Here is a 19,831-nt window from a genome sequence, read left to right on the forward strand (position 1 = left end):
GCTCACAGGGTTCTGCAAAAACGGCCGTGGTTTTGGGGAACTGAAGGAATTGAAGGGTCTACGTAGATGTGAAACACAAAACAGGCAGTGAGAAATCTGTGTCCACAAAAGCAGTGGAGCTCAAGCTCTGCAACCAGATAGCCTGGGCTGGAATCCCGACCCCACCACTTAGTAACCGTGTCTCAGGCAAGTCACGTAACCTGAGTGCACCTCAGTCTCCTTATCTGTGATTTGAACATCATCATCGTCACCACACATAGAGACGTGCTCGGTAGATAGTAAGCGTTCAATTCATGTTAGTTTTAAGACCATGTGTGCACATGTGTGTGAGTGTGTTTACAACCTCCTTCCCCTGCAGCCTCACTTGGACATATCCCCTGCTCCCAATCCCCTGCTCCCCCGGGAGTGGCGGCCTCCTGCTTCCCGGGGAAATGGGAGCACATCTCCTTCCGTGAGGCGACCCTCTCCCCCAGCTAGGGGTTCTGTCTAATGCTCCATTGCCACCTTGTGAGACAACCCGTGTCCCCACCAGCAGAAGACTTGACTAACAGTTCTTCGTAATCCGGCCAATCCATAGGGATCCACAAACACACTCCAAGCCCTCTTATTTTGAAAGGCATTAACTGGTCTGTAGCTATTGTTTAGATTCAAATACTAGCTATGAAAGTATATCGCTAATTGCATCTTTGGTGGCTCTGCCGTCGTGGGACTTGAATCTATGTCTAGAGTCCTGAAGGCACAGAAGAAAAGAGAAGGGAATAAGGATGAGGGTGAGAAAACACAAAGTCCCTACTGGAATTCACTGGGTACAGTCGCAGATGTGTTCCTACCCTCCACCCGCCCGGGCCTCCCTGCTCACGCTGGTTATTGTGCTAACGACAGCGGCCGCACACTGCTGGCTCCCCCCGGAGGGGACTGCTGGCCTCACCCCCGCGGAAGGTCCCCTTGCAGCTGCTCCCACATGCTGCTCTGCCGCCCACCTGCGTTTGAGCTCCGGGAGGGCAGGGGCCTGCAGTACGTGCCCCGCTCGCCGCCCAGGCACTGCCCCTTCCCCCCATCTTGTTCCCTTTGGACCGTGTCCCCCCCAGCTCACAGTCACTCACAGAAGCGCCCCAAGATTAACCCATCCTACATCCACTCTCACCCTTCTTCTGCTGCGTGATCCAGCAGCTTTCGTTTTTTTTTTTTTTGGGGGGGGGAGATTGGTGGTGGAGGGGTGTCCTTTTTTTAATCAACTTTTTATTCTGAACTAACTTCAAACTTACGAGAAAGTTGCAAAAATAATACAAAGACAATGCATATAATCCCAACATATCCCAAACCCAGATATCCAGATTTACTGACTTTCAGTGTTTGGCCACATTTGTTGTATCATATCTATCTATCTATCATTTTTCTATCTATCTTGCTAATCTACCTATATTTATATGTATCTTTTTTAAACATTTGGGAGTAGTTTGCATAACACTTGTGTATACTTTCCTAAGAACAAGGACACTCACTTATATAACCATCTGAAGTGGTTTAAGAAATTTAGCATTTTCATATATGATATATAATTATACAAATACATACACTATATGTATATATGTATATAATATGCATGTGTTTATTATGTTATATTCATATGTAATTATACATATACATATTCTATATCTATACATATATGTATATAATAAATATGTATAGATTTATTATATACTCATGTATACATGTACATATACATAATATAGGCATATATGTGCATATAATAACAATGTACCTATATATGTGATATAAAGCATGCAGTCCATATTCCGATTTTTTCAGTTGTTCCAATATTCCCTTTTGGCACGTTCTCCTCCATTGTAAATTTCAGTCCCAGATCACTTATTTCCAGAAGCCATTAAAGTCCCTGCACAGTACTGTTGACGGTGCGGCCCCAGCTCTGCAGCCACAGGACACGAGGAACGTGTGCCCCGTCACGGGCCTGAGTCCCACAGCAGAAGGGGGGAGATGGGGAGACCGAGCAGGGACTGAGAATAAAAACTCCCTGTGGACCCATGACCGCCCCCGGGGACGCTGCGATAGAGTGACAGGAGGGTGATACTGCCTCAGGGAAGAAGACTGGACTTGGGAAGGTGGAAGGGAGAGGGGGGAGATGCTGACATTTATTTTAAAAGCACCCAACCCAGTTACAACATCTGCCTGAAATCATGCAATAGAGGAGAAACGTGGAGAGCTGTGTGTGTCTCCAAACCCACATCCAGCTGCACTGCACCCACTGCTGCCGGACCGTGAGTCGTTACTGCAGTGGTCCGAGGGGCTTGGTAAGAAGGCGAGGGTGTGGGTCCCTGAACTGCTGATGGAGGGTGACTAGATAGGATGACTCTGTGGACGATGCTGTGGACACCTGGACGGTCACCAGCTGATCCAGTTGAGGCACCACCGAGGTCTCAGGACTGGAGGAAGTTGTTCTAGAATGCAGCCACCAGGCACACACCCCACTTGTGAAAAATCGGAGCTCTCTGTTTGTTCCTGGTTTTTTGTGGACCCAATGTTCCAGGCCAAAGGGAAGTAGGAGCAAGGCCAGGTCGGTGGTGGTGGGGAAGGGAGAAGGAAAATGCATAAGATTCCCCAGAGATCTCCCTTTGTTTGGGGAGAGTCGCTAAACCTCGAGGAGGGCGGCTGCAGCCCCCGTGATAACACCGAGCATCTATTCCTGGCTCCAAACAATAGGTAGCTCAGAAGCTTCCTCCTCTGGGACCCCACAGCCCTGTCCCCTCACAGCTCCGGGAGTCCAAGCGAGGCCAGCAAAGCTATTAGGAGTAAAATTAGAAGCAGCCCTCACATCCTGCCACAACTTAAAAGAAGCCAGACTAGAGGGTTGGTGAGGAACTCGAGAACTAGGCAAGAAGTCAATGGGGCCACAACAGGCCTCAGGCCTATGGGCCACAGTCCAGCTCCTCCGGGACCACTTCAGCATCCCTTTGTTCCTCTGCAGGTGGCCACTGCTGCTATCCGGAGATGATGGATGTTCCAGTCTCCCTGGACCCCTTGCAGGGAGCATCTCTGCCCTGCAGTCTCTTCTTCCTCACCCACCTCTTCCTCCTCCAGCCTGGGATGCTGAACTCAGGTAGTGTATCTTGTCTGCACCCATCCACCATCCAGCCAGGATATGAGCATCTCAGCTTCTGCCCATCCTGCTGGATGTTCTCCAGGGTGGAGATCTTAGAACCTAGTACCAGGCCATGCCAGTTGCTAAAATGCACAGAGATTTCCATCCTGGTTGTTAAATAGACATTGCCCCTGTGCAGCATGTAGCTCTGCAGTGCCCACTGCTTCCCCATGACCCCACAGTTAACAGGCACAGCAGGAAACATAACAGGAGGGCACAGGGAAACTTACTGGTCTGTGCCCCTACTAAGCCAGTTGGAAAATATTTTTAACTTCACCACTGCATATAAGCCATAGCTTTTGAAGGGCAGGAAGGACTTTAGCTCCCACCATCTCTCATGAAAGAAGCAATTATGCAAATCTGACTCCTGGCCGGGACCTGGGAGTACAAAGTACCTGAGACATAGTCAGGTCCTCAAACAGCTCATGGTCAAGAGAGGCAATGAACGTGACGTAAACAGTTATCCAGCTGCGTGACCAGGGCTGCAAGAGAACCATGTCCAAAGACTTTGGGAGTACAACTAAGAGAGCAATTTGTTCTTTCCTGGAAAGCTATGAAGAGCCACAGGGAGGAGGTGCTATTTGAGTTGAGCCTATAGGATGCAGATTCTGCAGGAAGATTACAGAGGAAGGTAAACCGATGCAGGGTGTGCCAGGAATAGGCCCAGGCATCAGGTGCATGGGGAAAGAACGTGCAGAAGAAAGCTCTCAGGCTCTTCACCCAGTAGGCTTCAAAGGCGAGAACAAAGAAGGCCACCTCCATGTTCGATGGGCAAAGAAGGATGGGGTGAGAGCTCAGGAAAGGAGAACTTTGTGGATGGGATTTTTTTTTTTTACTGTTTTTTTTTTAATCTTCATTTTATTGAGATATATTCACATACCACGCAGTCATACAAAACAAATCGTACATTCAATTGTTCACAGTACCATTAAATAGTTGTACATTCATCCCCTAAATCAATCCCTGCCACCTTCATTAGCACACACACAAAAATAACAAGAATAATAATTAAAGTGAAAAAGAGCAATTGAAGTAAAAAAGAACACTGGGTACCTTTGTCTGTTTGTTTGTTTGTTTCCTTCCCCTATTTTTCTACTCATCCATCCATAAACTAGACAAAGGGGAGTGTGGTCCACATGGCTTTCCCAATCCCATTGTCACCCCTCATAAGCTACATTTTTATACAATTGTCTTCGAGATTCATGGGTCCTGGGTTGTAGTTTGATAGTTTCAGGTATGTGGATGGGATTTTATCTGAACTTTGAAGGGAGGAAAGGAGGTACACAAAGGTCCAGAAAGAGGAAAGCAGAGGCATGCTGAAGGGCAGGGAAAAGCTGGTGCAATCAGCAGCAGGAACCAGCAATGCTCATGGAAGTCTGCAGAAAACACATCAGCTTGGGGAAGACAGGCCAAACGGAGGCGCCACTGAAGAGGAGGACAATCAAATGAAACAAAATCAAATTTATCACGATAAATAAGTTTCAAAGGCAGATTCTGGTCTTTAGGAAGGAAAATTCATGAAGCAGTGAGCACCCACAGATTATTTTTAAAATATCCTTTGTTATCACAGAGGCTGTACAAATGCATTATTAAAAATTAGGAAATCAAACAAGCAAAAATAAGAAATCATCTATTCCCATCATACAAGAATTACCACCATCAACAATTTCATGTATCTCCTTTCAGATCTCTGCAATTTAGGCAAATGTGTGATTTTTTATTAAACTAGATCACAGTGTACAAACTGTTTTGCAATTTGCTGTTTTTGGTCAAAGATTCATTGCAGTAACATTTCATTTCATTTAATACCCTGAACAGATACAAATTTGCATAATTGGCCCCAGAATAACATTTGCAGCTGGTTGGTTCAAACCAATAAGCAGTCAAGGACCACACACTGTAACTGACTATAATGTGTCACATGTGTTTTTTGATCTAGCAAACTCACATTTTTTCATGACAAATCCTCGTTCAAGAAAACAGGCCAGTTGTCCAGTAGAATGACTCACTTTCCCCACTGGACTGGTTTATTGTAGATTCCTGACCTGCAAAGGAGTGTGATAAAACGCTGTATTTGATGAGGGCTGATTTCAGCAGTGTTTCTGGCTTCTCTGCCCTAGAGGAGGTCCAGGTGGTGGGCCCCGGGGAGCCCATCCTGGCCCTCGTGGGGGAAGAGGTGGAGTTCCCGTGCCACCTGTCGCCCTATGTGGACGCCGAGCACATGGAGATCCGCTGGTTCCGGAGCCAGGCCTCCAACGTGGTCCACCTGTACCAGGAACGGCAGGAGCTGTTCGGCTTGCAGATGGCCGAGTTCCAGAACAGGACCACACTCATCAAGGACGAGATTGCAGACGGCAGCGTGATCCTGCAGCTCCATAGTGTCGTCCCCTCCGACGAGGGCGTGTATGGGTGCCGCTTCCTCTCCAGCGACTTCTCTGGCGACGCTGTCTGGCAACTGGAGGTAGCAGGTGGGGTTAGTAGGCCAAGCTCCGGCAGAGGAAAGGGAGAGAAGGCTCATTTAGATAGAGCTGCATTGCTCAAGGGTAGCATAGAATCACAGAGAATCACAGAGGAAAGGAGAATATCCTTAATTAAAAAAGAAAAAAACTTAAAAACTGAGGTAAAGGTCCATTAGAAAATGGACAAATGAACAGTTCACAAAAAAATAAATAATGACTCTTAAACTTATGAAAAGGTGATTGCTCTCACTCGTCAAGAGAGAAAGGCAGATTAAAGCTACACTGAGTTACAATATTTTATCTACCAGATTGGCAAAATCTCAACTGTTTCAACCACACACTGTATTGGAGCTAGAGGGAAGCAGATCTATCATACATTGTTGGTGGAGTTCAAAATTGTGAAGCTGCAGTGGAGTGCAATTTGGTAACAGGAACAGGACTAGCCTATGCCTCTACCTTTTGGCACATCAATCCCACCTCTGGGAACTTACTCTGAAGGTACAAGATATACCTCCAGTAAAATGGAAAAAGCGTTATGCATAAGTTTAATCTTTGCATCCTTATTTGTAATTGCAAAATATTGGAAACAGCCTAAATGCCCAAGCTCAGGAGCCAAGTATGGAGTACTATCCAGGTCAAAAACATGAAGAGCTTCCTGGATGGATGCAGAGTAACTTTTAGGATATAGTAAGAGGAAAAGCAAGATGTAAAAGAGGTTCTATAGTATGTAAACTTTTGTGTAAGAAAGGAGAAACACTGCAAAAAGAAACACAGGAAAGATAAACTAGAAACTAATGAAGTTGGTTATTAATGGGGGTATAATGGGATGTAAAGGATGGGGAAGAGTGTAGGACTTTCCTGAGCATACATTTTATGCCTTATTGACATTTGAATCATATTAATGTTTTACATATTCAAAATAGAAAGCTAGCTCCAAATGAGTGGGGAGATGAAATGATACATAAAGCAAAGGCACTGAGCTCTGTTGGGATTCAAGAGAGAAGTTAATCTATTAGAATTCAGGGTGGGAAAACTCTTCATTCTAGGGGGGTCTGTCTCTTGCACAGCAGGATAAAATGCTAGTGGCTCTTCCTGCTACTAGCTCCCCCATATTTTTAACGGTCCTGCAGGGGTAGTATCTCCCTTATGCCACCGCTGATCTGAACTGTCATTTACAGCTGAGGGGAGGAAGGGGCTTCGAGCCCACACACATGATAAAAGCAATCACAGTTCGTGACACCAGGGGCTGCAAATAATGGATGGTGGCGTGAACTTCACGCACAGCTTCTGGGAAGGAGCCTGACATTTCCCACTTCTCCTGCTGCCCCCAGGGCTGGGCTCAGATCCCCGCATCTCCCTTGAAGGCTTCAAGGAGGGGGGCATTCAGCTGCGGTGCAGCTCAGGAGGTTGGTACCCGGAGCCCAAGGCTCAGTGGAGAGACCATCAGGGACGGTGCCTGCCTCCCGAATTTGAAGCCATCATCCAGGACACCCAGGGCCTGTTCAGTCTGGAAACATCTGTGGTTGTCCAAGGCGGGGCTCACAGCAACGTGTCCTGCTCCATCCAGAACCCCCTCCTGGCCCAGAAGAAAGAGTTTGTGGTCCAGATAGCAGGTCAGTGGATGTGTCCCAAAGCCTGCCTATAAGGACACAATGGCAATGTCCGTGGGGTGGGCTGGGCTTGACACCTGAAAGAGTCAGCAGCTTGGCTATTGGGAACCTGGTGATGATGTGAACAGTTAAGTAGGGGATGCCCCAGAAAGCCAAAATTTATGAAACAAAGGCCATGCACAACAGCTCATAAACTCTGCTCATTAGAAGTCGGCGCAAAAGCCCACTTGTTCCTCATCTCATGCCTCAAACAATATTTGTTGAGCACCCACAATGTGCTCCTGCCCTCAGTTTCACATTCCAGTGAGGGAAATAGACAAAATCAGTAAATTACATAGAACTTTTCAAACTGTTAGCTGCTGTGGAGAAAAATGGAGCAGGGAAGGGTGCTAGGGAGTGGCAGGATGTGTATACGGATTTAAAAAACATGGGTCAGGGAAGATGTTTCGGCAATGGGTTGAAGGTGAAGTCATTATCTAGTATCAAAGTCTTATTAGGAGATATCTATTGAAGGGTTTAATATATGTGGTTCTAATTATTTTAAGTTCAAAAGGGATGGAGAAAGAATTTACAAAGACAAGTTTTCCAAAAGAAATGCTCTAAGAAAAGGTGGGGGGAAGGGTGTCTCTGTCCCTTTTTGCACCAGGAAAATTTCAACTTTTCCTTTTTAGATTTGTATTTATCCATAAATACAAATGAGTCCCATGGATATCTGCAGGGAGGGACTTTTATCTGCTTAATTTCTGTTATGTTTCTTTTTATACTTCCAGATTCTTCTTTATGCTCAAACATTGTCTTCTTAATATCCTTTATCTCTTTATGCATATTTTCCTTCATCTCTGTCCTAGTTTGCTAATGCTGCAGAATGCAAAACACCAGAGATGGATTGGCTTTTATAAAAGGGGGTATATTTAGTTACACAGTTACAGTCTTAAGGCCATAAAGTGTCCAAGGTAACACATCAGCAATCGGGTACCTTCACTGGAGGATGGCCAATGGTGTCCAGAAAACCTCTGTTAGCTGGGAAGGCACGTGGCTGGCGTCTGCTCCAAAGTTCTGGTTTCAGAATGGCTTTCTCCCAGGACGTTCCTCTCTAGCAAGCTTGCTCCTCTTCAAAACGGCACTCACAGCTGCACTCAGTTCCATCTCCCTGAGTCAGCATGTTTATATGGCTCCACTGATCAAGGCCCACCCTGAATGGGTGGGGCCACGCCTCCATGGAAATATCCCATCAGTTATCATCTACAGTTGGGTGGGGCACATCGCCATGCAAACAACCTAATCCAAACATTCCAACTTAATCCCCACCATTATGTCTGCCCCACAACATTGCATCAAAGATTATGGCTTTTTCTGGGGGACATAATACAGTCAAACCAGCACAATCTCCTTGAATTGATTTAGATTTGCTTTCACTTCTTTGCTTAGTCGTTCCAAATTCTGTGTTTCCTCTGAAGGTTGAATTTGCTCTGAGCCATGTCTTCCTGTTTTTTTAGTATGGCTTGTAATTTTTTTTGCTGATTCTAGGCATTTGATTATCTTGATGAGTTAACTCTGAAGGTCAGTTTCTTCCTCTTTTGTACAGTTTTATTGTTGATTGTCTTTGTGTTAAAGCTGTTTTTTGACATTTGGTCCAACTTATTCTGGACCTGTAGAATAGCCTCAGTTTAACTCATCAGATTTTCTCATCTCTTCTTTATCTAATTCTTGCTCTGGATATGTGGTATAATTTTTAATGTTGCACTTTTTTTCTGTGATTGTTTCACTTACAGGAGAAAGCTTCCTTTCCCCTGTTCCTTCTCTGGGAATCTTGATCTGTTTTGTTTTTGTGTAGAATTTTCTCCCCAGCTCCTATGATTTGTTTAAATTCTCTCCCTCACTCGGAGCCCCATTTTCCTTACATACAGTTCTGGTGCCCTCCAGTCTTGCAGCAGTTCAGTTTAACATGCCCCCTTCCCCCCACTTTGTTTTTCTCTGTGCCGCTTTTCTGCCTCTAGTTTCTGCTCAATTAGGTTATCTCACGCCAGGGAGCCAGAACGGTGGGTCACTCTGGAGAAGTCCGCGTTGCATTTAGGGAATCCCGCCAACAGTAACGGGAGTGAGTGAGTGAGTGCCCTTGGCCACTGCTGTCCTGTCCAGGTTTTTCTCCCCCACCCCCTCACGTGATGCCCTTTTGTATGCAGCACCCCTCAGCAACGTGCGTCCTGCCCTCGGTCTCTGCAGACTTGCGTCCCTGTGTGTGGACACCGCTGTGAGTTCCTCTGCAGTCCGCGTCCCCTGTGGGAAAGACCCTGGCCGCGGCCTCTGGAGAGCTCCCTAGATTTGCACAGGACCAAGTGATGGGGAGGAAGGAGAGGAGGGGTGACTGGTCCAGGATGGGTTTCCCACCTGACCTTTTTCTCTTTCTTCAATTCATGGTTTGTGGAGTCCTTCTCCAGTCTCTACCATCCTCCAGAGTTCTAAGCGAGTGAAATTTGTCCTTACATTCACTGAATCTCGGGGAAGTTATTTCAGGGGAGGTCTTCAGTGGCCATGTGGATGATGTCACTTTCCTCACATGAATTATCAGTTTTTCCAAAGGCGTGGCAAGAACAGAGGTAGAAGCCAAGCGCTGGCAACAAAACAAAATGACTTACGAATTCCACAGTGCGAGCAGAGAGCAATAATTCTTTGGGATTCAGTTGTGAAAACAAACAAACAAAAAACCTACCTTAGATTTTCACGTCCTTCATGTTTAGGGCAAGAATGGGAAGAAATGGGTCAGGGGCCGTGATCACAGAAGTTCTCAAGTGGGGACAGTGGCAGGAGCCCCCCAGCTGCTCTCCTTTCGCAGTCTGCAGGTTGCACCACTTTCTCCTTTCCTGAAACAAGTTTCATTCCCGCCATTCCACCTGGCCCACGCAGCTGCTCTCACGCCCATTTTACAGATGGGTATGGTGGGGACCCAGAAGGTTTAGGGGCCAATAGAAGGCCACGGGGAACGTGGGAACGTTTTCCAACACCCGGGGGCCAGGGTAGTCTCGCCACATTAGAGTGTAAGTGGCTCCTGAATGGAGACCACTCCCTGTGGGGTGTTTTCCAGATGTGTTTTTACCTGGAAATTCTCCCTGGAAGGGTGCTTTCCTCGGGACTCTGGCGGGACTGGCGCTCCTCCTGGCTCTCCTCACCACACTGGCCTTGTCCTGCTTTCGGAAGCAACGGAGACACCAAGGTATGGAGGAGACACTGGTGTTTGGGGTCCCCCCTCTTGGCACCGGGTTGGGGTTCCTGGAGGTGCCACCCGCCGGGAGATGCGGCTGAAATGGGACATGGAACCCGGCCAGGAAGGACGCGTCCTCATGTCTCCCCTCTTCTTTCTTCCTTTCAGAAAAGCTAAAGAAGCAGGCAGAGGAGGAGAAAGGTAAGCGCGGAGGAGGCACGCTTTTGGCCCACGTTGCTGACTGTCGGAGGGAGGTGCTGGGTGGTCAAGGCGAGTGTCTCAGACCAGGGAGGCCTGGGAGCAGGGCAGAGAGGGATGGGACAGAGAAGGTTTGCTCCCCTTCCTCTGCCGCGGGACCCTCTCCTCCCGCGTGTGCAGCCCAGAAGGCGCCGGAGCCGGGCCTTGGAGGCTGTGCACTTGGGAAAATGACGCCTCAGTGTCTCTCTGTTTCATCTGTTATTCCTTCCCCCACCTGAGAGATTTCCCCCTTTTCTTCGTTTCTCTTCCAGGGAAACTCACCTCAGAGCTAGGTAAGTTCTGGAGGCCACACCACAGTGCTGGCTGCGGGGCCGGTGGTCAGCGTGTGCGCACACAGGTGGTGGGTTAGTGGTTTTAGGCTGCCTTGCAGAGGGCGGGATGCTTGGCAAAGATCTAATTCTAAACCCACCTTTCCACTCCTGACCCAGTGAAGGACCAGCTGCTACCCACACGCAGCCGCTGAGACTGTCCACACAGACCCTGCAAGCCCCTTCCCACCAAATTATATGATTAGGTTAAAAATCCGCTATTAAGCATTTACTCGTAGGGATGGCGTCTATTTAACATAAATGCCACTGGGAAGGTGGCAGGTTGAATTTGCATCAAAGTGCGAGTACTTAATTTTCCACTTTTCCCCCCAGGGGCTCTCAGCAACTTGAAACAATGGGGGAGGGCAGGGTGGAGTGCACCAACCAGAAGGCCTGAGTGAACCCAAGGGAAGGAAGAAGGGGGCAGACGGCCAGGTTGGGTGGAGGAAAGAACTGGGGAACCATCTCCCCTGCCCCAGCAAAACTCCTGACAAAACAGGTTGGGAGAGCCTGTCTCGCAGCCCACCTAGACCTGCCGGGGTGGGGAAATCCCTCAATAAACCACTAACAATATAGTCTGAATCAGTGTAGGGTGTTACCGTTCCCAGAAGAATTTACTTTTAAAAGAGGGCTTAAGGTGGAGAGATCAAAGGCATGAATGGCTTAGTGGGAAAATATCAGTTCTTGGCCAAGAATTTACAGTTCTTGGCCAAGAATTTCAGTTCTTGACCAAGAATTTACAGTTCTTGGCCTCTGAGCAGTGGAAATAATTGAGTGTGCTGTCCTTCCAGTCCTTTAAATAATGTCCCCATATGTGAACCTGAGACTCCCTTAGGCTGTGCTCAGTGACTTTGTCCTTACCCGGGCCCTCCTCCCCAGGAAAACCTCACGGCTCCAGTGCTTCAAACCAGCCCTGAGCCTGGCAGAGGCCCCTCAGTACACAGATCTGTTTTCCCTTCCTGGCCCTGTGCAGATTTCTGCCTTTGAGCAAAAAATAGGACACAACATCAGAATCCTGCAGATGGGCCTTTTCTCAGGGCAATACAGAGGCGAGGATGGGGCTGGGGTTAGTGGTAGTTTAAGACTAAGGAACTTCTTTCCTGTGGCCTGTCTTGGGAAAGTGTCCCACTTGTCCCAAAGGTTGATGTTTTTATGTGTTCTGCTTACAGAGAAGCTTCAGACAGAGCTTGGTAAGTATTCTGGCTTGCTATGTTGCTGAAATGCAAAATATCAGAAATGGATTGGCTTTTATAAAGGGGATTTATTAGTTCACAAATTTACAGTTCTAAGGCCATAAAAGTGTCCAAACTAAGGCATCAACAAGAGGACACCTTCACTGAGGAAAGGCCGATGGCATCTGGGGTTCCTCTGTCACTTGGGAAGGCACGTGACTGGAGTCTGCTGAGCATCTTCTGGGTTTAGCTTCTCGTTACTGTTGCTTTCTCCAAAATGTCACTGGGCTTCTGTCTTAGCTCCTCTCTCTCAACTCCTGTGCATCCTTGCTTGTTTCTAAGCATCTTGTTTATCTTCTCTCTCAGCTTTTCCCAGGTAAACACTGGATTACATATCTTAGCTTCTCTCCAAACTCTCTCTCTCAGCTTCTCCAAGCGTCTGGGTCTGTGTCAGCTGTGGTTTCAATAGCTGTCTCCAAAAAGTCTCTGGGCGTTTTCTAATTGTCTCTTAAGGACTCCAGTAAACCAATCAAGACCCACCTTGAATGGGCAGGGTCACATCTCCATGGAAATAATCTATTCAAAATGCCCCACCCAACAATAGGTCACAAGATTGGATTAAAAGAACACGACTTTTTATGGGGTACATAACAGATTCAAACCAGCACAGTAATTGACCCCTCTTTGCACTTTCTTTCCTTGTCCCCCGCTTCCCCACCCCCACTTTTTTTTGCATCTGATTATCCAACTATCTTCTCATCTCCCAACCAGGTATGATGCACAGGCTAGAACCCTGATGGCTGTATGGGCGGCAGAAGGGGAAGGGGAAAGGGGCAGAGGAGTGGGTGAAAAATGAGATGTGTGAGCAGGGTAGCCGGTGGGGGGTTCCTGATCTTCTAACTCCATGTTTTTCCTTGGCTGCTTCAGACTGGAGAAGGGCTGAAGGCCAGGCTGGTGAGTAGAACATGTTTTCCCTCCAACTGTTGCATGTTTACATCTCAGCGGCCCTTCCTTTTAAAACCCAGTCATACTTGCTCTGATTAACCACACTTTATTCTGATTTCCTTCCACACTGCATGTATTAACTAACTGATGTCACTTGGTAAAGGTTTACTCTTATATTGCTCTGAGGCCTAAGCAAACTGTAAACCATTTTCAATCCTAGTTGTACATGAGAATTATCCATCCTCAGAGACACTGACTCCATGGGTCTAGGGTGGACACGTTACCATATTTGTAAATATTTCTCCCCATACCTCCTTCCAATCCCTCTCTCCCATAAGCAAACAACCTAATGTGCATCTTTATTTTGTACATATTCTTGCAAAATGTGGATTTCTGTTTTGTGCACCTACATTTTAGTTTATGTTGACATTTACAATCTTGTGCTGTTTCACTACTTTTTTCACTCCTCACCATGTATTTAACATCCATCCTGGCTGCCATGTGTGCATTTGGTGTGTTTCTTATTCTTGCTGCAGGGTGCCCCATCTTAGCCAGCCATCCCCCTGGAGTAGACACCCAGGCTGCCTCTGTCTCCACACCAGCACAAACAACCCTGAATGAATAACCTTGGACACATTGCCTTATTGCCCTGTGTAGATTTTTCTGGGCTTCATACCCAGGAGGGGAATTAAGGCTCTTGGGGGATATGTCCAGAAAATGGGATGAAGACTCCCCAAAAGGCAGGGCCGCCCATCCACCCTCCAGCAGTGCCCATATCCCCTAAGAACCAGCCTTTTACGTTTGCCAGTTCCATGGGGATAAGTGATTGCTCATCGCTGTTTAAGGTCACGAAGAAGTTTGAACATCTATTTATATGCTCCTTGAATTTGGGGGCTTTCTCTTCCGGAAACTGCCAGTTCATATCCTTTGCCCATTTTCCTATTTGAGTTGCTGTCCCTTTCTTATAGATTCACAGGAGTTCCATATATGTATATATACATATAATGGTATTAAAAATTGTGAATTCCTTTTTTCTATTCCAACATCTGCCTATTAGCTTTGTCCATAATGCTCTTTATTGAAAACAGATAATTAATTTTTATAAAACCAAATCTATCTAAAATTTACATTATGGCTTGTGTTTTTGGAGAGTTTAAGGAGACCTTTTTCACACTTAAGTCCCAAGGATATTTTCCTACATTTTCTTGTATTAACTTTATATGTGTTATGTGTAGGTCTTTAATCCATTCAGAATTCACAATTTTATGTGGTTTTAGGTGGAAATCCAAGTATCTTTCTCCATAAAGAGAGTCAGTTTCCCAAAGTCATCTACTACACCACCCACGATTTCTGCCTCGATATGGGTTATCGAGTTTGATGCATCAGTTCCCATGTTTGGATGGGTCTGTCCATTGTCCTCATTGTTTTTACTGTTATGGCTTTTATAGTGCAAGTTTTTATAGTGGAAATGCAAGTTCTCCTTCCCCATTTCTTCTTTCTTTCTAAAGTTATTGGATCTTTATGTTTCATATAGGTTTTAGGATAAATTTATGATGTTCAAAACAAAACAAAACAAAAAACCCAAAAGAAGTTTTGCATGAGTTTGTTTTAAATATATAGATAAATTTGGGGAGAATCAACAGTTTTATAGAATTGAGTCATTCTATGCAAGACTTATATGGATTTTAAAGATGTACTGGTTATTCAGATGGAAAACTAGGGTTGAAAACCCTAGTCTAAATTTATTTGTGAAGCTCTAAAAATGTCTTCTATTGCTTTTGCTATTTTGGGATGCAGTGATCTCTCAGTTGCAAAACAAAACAAGGTGAAACAAAACAGAAATCCACTCAGAAGGGCTTACTTTAAAGGGAAGGCAGGTTGAGGGAAGACAGGGTGTGTAGACAACATCTTAGACGGTGCCAGGGTCAGCTGAGCCTCCTGAGTACCAGCCTGGCTGGTCAAAGAGTGAAGCTTTATTTCCACCCCTCAGGGCACCCAGGCTTCCCACAAGCTCTGTTCCCCTGCTTTTCCCGGCACAATTTCAGCCTGCATGCAGCTTTGGCACAATCCGTTGCTGATGCCAGCCCCTTACCCAATCCCAAATTCCCAGGAAAATGACATGATTAGTCTGGATCCCAGCCAGTTGTCTGCAGGAATGGGGCTATTCCACTTGTAGGGGGCCCTCATGCGTCTTGAGTCTCCCCTCCCTCTGGTTCCAGAGTTAATGACTAAGATCTCTGAGCCTCTTTTCCCTCTCTGGTTTCAGAGTGGAGAGAAGCCCGACAATATGCAGGTAACTGAGCAGAGAAACTGTGATCGAAGTACTTGTTGACTCGGGTTGGCTGTAACTTAAAGAGAAGAGACGTGGAAAAGAAGGATGTGCGATTAGAGGAAGAATCTGTCCCGGAGCCGAGCATGTGGTCCCACATCCCAGACACACACACTAGCATGTATGCACACACACGTGCAACACGATACTTGCCTGTGTGTGCACACATGCTCACCTACACACATGCTTGCACACACACGTTCCCTCCCTTGCCCCCCACAGCTTTCTGGATTTTACTAGATTTGTTTCCATCTGGCAGGAGGCTGCTGCTTGAGCCTGTTTGACCTCGCAGATCATCAGGTCCAATCTCTTCATGTGACAAAGGGATCCTCAGGTCCCCCAACCCTCAAATGGGGATGTTTTGGGGATGGGGGTTGGGGAGAATATTGGAGTGCAGGGAACTGGACTAGATGATCTCAGAGATCCCTTTGAGTTTTTAAATCTTAAGATTGCTATAAAAGCAAGGCCCAGAGTTCAGGTGATGATTTCAAGCTCACAAAGGGTGATGGAGCCTAACTGGCCCCCTTGACCATGAGTTGGCTCCTGGGGGAAGCAGATCAAAACCACCTCCTTTGGTAACTGTTCTCTCCATGGCACCCAGGTTGGAATTCAGCAACCTTCCAGCCCAGGAAAGAAATAGGTTTCCCCTTATCACTTTCAAGAGCTCAGGAGTAACCTTCCCACTACCGTACTCTGTCCAGGGGTGGGGGTGACGGGAAAGGATGAATTCCACCAATGGCTGCACCAGGAGAAATTGGAGGTTTGTCCGCCCCAGGGGCAGGAGGCAGGCAGGGGTCGGTACAGTCCTCATGGGGCGGGCGCTAACCCCGTGCCTCTGCGCAGTGGACGTGACCCTGGACCCGGCCTCGGCGCACCCCAGCCTGGAGATCTCCGAGGACGGCAAGAGCGTGTGGGCCGGCGAGGGGGCGCAGGGCGCGGCCGCGGGCGCCCCGCCGCGGTTCGCCGAGCAGACGTGCGCGCTGGGCCGCGAGCGCTTCTCCGCCGGCCGCCACTACTGGGAGGTGCACGTGGGCCGCCGCAGCCGCTGGTTCCTGGGCGCGTGCCTGGCCGCGGTGCCGCGCGCGGGGCGGGCGCGCCTGAGCCCGGCGGGCGGCTACTGGCTGCTGGGGCTGTGGAACGGCTGCGAGTACTTCGCGCTGGACGCGCACCGCGTGGCGCTCTCACTGCGCGTGCCGCCGCGGCGCGTGGGCGTCTTCCTGGACCACGAGGCCGGGAGGCTGTCGTTCTTCAACGTGTCCGACGGCTCGCACATCTTCACCTTCGCCGACACCTTCTCGGGGGCGCTCTGTGCGTATTTCAGGCCCAGGGCGCACGACGGCGGCGAGCACCGGGAGCCCCTCACCATCTGCCCGCTGCCCGTTAGGGGGACGTGGGTCCCCGAAGAGGACGACAGAGACGCCTGGCTGCAGCCCTATGAGCTCTCAGACCCTGCGCTGGGTCTGTGGTGAGGCGCTTTTGCGGAGGCAGGACTGGGTCTTTGCAGCTTTCCAATACCCTGGTGTGCCAGTTTGCATATATTGTGTCCTCCCCAACCCCATTATCTTTGATGCAGTCTTGTGTAGGCTGAAGTATTAGTGTTGATTAGATTGGAATTCTTTGAGTGTTTCCATGGAGATGGGCCCTACCCAACTGTGGGTGATAACTCTGGATAATTTTCATGGAGTTGTGGCCCCATCCATTCATTGTGGGCCTTGATTAGTTTACTGGAGCCCTATATAAGCTCAGACAGAAGGAGTGAGCTTGCTACAGCCAAGAGGGACACTTTGAAGAATACACAGGAGCTGAGAGAGGAGCTGCAGTTTACAGAGACATTTTGGAGACAGCCTTTGAAAGCAGATTTTTTCTCAAGTGCAGCTAAGAGAAGACAAACGCTCCAAGAGCAGCTAAGAGTGACATTTTTGAGGAGCTGAAGCCTAGGGAGGAATGTCCTGGGAGAAGGCCATTTTGAAATCGGAACTCCAGAGCAGACACTGACCACGTGCCTTCCCAGCTAACAGGTTTTCCGGATGCCATTGGCCATCATCCAGTGAAGGTACCCGATTGTTGATGCCTTATCTTGGATGCTTTATGGCCTTAAGACTATAACTGTGTAACCAGATAAAGCCCGTTTATAAAAGCCGATCCATTTCTGGTGTTTTATGAAAAGGCAGCTTTGGCAAATGGGAACACCCGGGCACTGTTTGCTCTCCCACTTCCCTTGGAGTGACCACTTACACACATGGGAGCTTCCTCACTAAAATGTGAGCAGTGGCTAAAGCCTCAGCACAGCAGACGGGGGACAATGTATGTTGCATATATATATGTGTATGCTTTTCTTTAAGGAAAAGAGATAGACAATTCCAAAGCTAGTTTGTGCATATTATAGGTTTGAGCAATTGAGTAAGTATATTAACTTTGCCCAGAGCCAGGGTGCTTACTACAGAGACAGGAAAGAAACATGGAATGGGAGAAGGAGGGGAGAAACTTTGTTGGACTGGAATTAGAGGTATCAGTATATATTTATATTTTTATAGGAAAAGTTTATTTTTCCTAACTCTGAAAAGATCTAGAAAGCAATGACATCTCACAAGCAATGAGTTCATATAGGGGCTCAGATCATAGTTTCAGATACCACCCCTCACTGAAGTGAACTTGGAGGAATGGTTGATTCCAGGGCTGGAAGGAAAGTGCAAGGTAAGCCTGGAAGTCTTATGCCATAAAGTAAAATTGTGCCCAAAAACTGATGTAGCACAGCACTGTGAATGTAATTAACGCCACTGGCTTATGTAATCTGAATGTGGCTAAAGGGGGAACTTTCAGGTTGTTTGTACATTAGTAAAATAAGAATTTTTTTAAAATTGATGGGGATATAGGCATAGGAGCCAGGCTGAAGGGGCTTCACTGACCAATTATGGGGCAGTTTGAACATTAAAATGAATAATGACAAGAATGGATTATAGCACATTGGATAAAATCAAAACCCATGAGTCCACACTGATACTTAAATTTCTTTTAAAAGGAGAAACAGGAAGTTTTTCTTTAGAGATTAAGTTTAATTAGTAACTGTAAAAGGAAGGATAGAAATAGAAAAATTACCATTTTATGACTTCATGGCAACAATTGGTACAGGCAAGAATCATCAGTGGATGCTAAAACCGTTGGGTGAAAGCCTGTGAGAGAACAGGTTGTTTTTCAGTCTCAAAGTGATAACATCACACCCTACTTATAAATTTGAAAAGGAAAGGTTACCTTTACAATTGAGAAATCTGCCAAATTAACCAAGTGATTAAATTTAACATCACCAATGAGACAGAGGACAGTTGGACAAAATGAAATACGGACTGTATTTAGAAAAAAAGTATAGTGTCCATGTTAAATTTTCTGTGTGTGACATTTGTACTGTGGTTATGTGGGAGGATGTTCTTATTCTAAGGAAACACATGCTGAAGTTTTTAGAGTGAAAGTACCACAATATCTGCCACTAGCTCGCAAATGATTAAGTGGAAAAAAATATATGCATATACATATATATAGAAACAAGAGATAAAGCGAATGTGGCTAAATGTTAACACTTGGTAAATCTAGGTAGTCTATGATGTTCATTTTAGTATTCACCCAACTTTTCCATGGGTTTGAAATTTTTCAAATTAAAGAGTTGGGGGGAAAAACAAAAAGAAAAGAAGGACATGCTAAAAAGTTAACTGACTACAGATGGGAAAATGATTGGTGATTGTTATCTTTAAACTTCTCTGTGTTTGCTGTATGAGGGCACCCAGGGGCAAGTGATTGTACACTTTGGATCTTTGGATAATTGTATGGTATCTGAACAATCTCAATAAAAATGAAAAAAAAAAAAAAACTTCTCTGTGTTTGAGAAATGTTCAATAATGTGCAATGTATCAGATCTCTAATAAAGAAAAAAGACTGCTTTTATTTTTAAAGTTGCTGCCTTCCAAATAGCTCATTTAAAAGGAGCAACAATGAAATCACTTGTACAATCTTCTGTGATATTGTTTTAGAACAAAAGGAATTTTTTTTGCTTCCTCTTCCCCAGAATCCAGGCTGAGAATTCCTTGCCCAGCTGTCCTTGAGGGACAGCAGGGAGGGAGGCTAGTCTGGGGCTGGGTGTCCTAAATGGTCTTTCTCTTTCGTCTCTCTTTCCTCTCTCCTTTTCTTTCCCCTCCACCAGGACAGAGATTTCCATCAGTGGTCCCACATGAGGAGGGAGTAGTATGGGGGATGGACTGGTAAGATAGGGGCTGAGCTTTTAACCCATGGTCCCAGGAGCTTGGTTATACACAGGAAGGATTGAGCAAATCAGAAAATTCATTAAGCAGAATTAGATTTGCCGGAGAAGGGAAATACAGAAAATAGGAAAAGAAAAAGGAGAGAAT

General features: G+C 46.6%; 1 protein-coding gene across 1 annotated transcript in view; it reads left to right on the forward strand.

Moving 5' to 3' along the window:
• Positions 1 to 17,076, forward strand: part of BTNL9 (butyrophilin like 9) — a 31,367-nt gene extending 14,291 nt beyond the window's left edge. Inside the window, exons 4-13 of the mRNA XM_037817847.1 lie at positions 2,984 to 3,115; positions 5,278 to 5,625; positions 6,948 to 7,229; positions 10,309 to 10,437; positions 10,594 to 10,626; positions 10,935 to 10,955; positions 12,161 to 12,181; positions 13,091 to 13,117; positions 15,375 to 15,401; positions 16,281 to 17,076. Of these exons, the coding sequence (XP_037673775.1) occupies positions 3,007 to 3,115; positions 5,278 to 5,625; positions 6,948 to 7,229; positions 10,309 to 10,437; positions 10,594 to 10,626; positions 10,935 to 10,955; positions 12,161 to 12,181; positions 13,091 to 13,117; positions 15,375 to 15,401; positions 16,281 to 16,906 (1,623 nt within the window). The 5' untranslated portion in view covers positions 2,984 to 3,006 and the 3' untranslated portion in view covers positions 16,907 to 17,076. The remainder of the gene's footprint in view (positions 1 to 2,983; positions 3,116 to 5,277; positions 5,626 to 6,947; positions 7,230 to 10,308; positions 10,438 to 10,593; positions 10,627 to 10,934; positions 10,956 to 12,160; positions 12,182 to 13,090; positions 13,118 to 15,374; positions 15,402 to 16,280) is intronic.
• The last annotated feature ends 2,755 nt before the right edge of the window (positions 17,077 to 19,831 follow it).

Source organism: Choloepus didactylus, chromosome 24 (genome assembly GCF_015220235.1).
Source record: "Choloepus didactylus isolate mChoDid1 chromosome 24, mChoDid1.pri, whole genome shotgun sequence".
Lineage (NCBI taxonomy): Eukaryota > Metazoa > Chordata > Mammalia > Pilosa > Megalonychidae > Choloepus > Choloepus didactylus.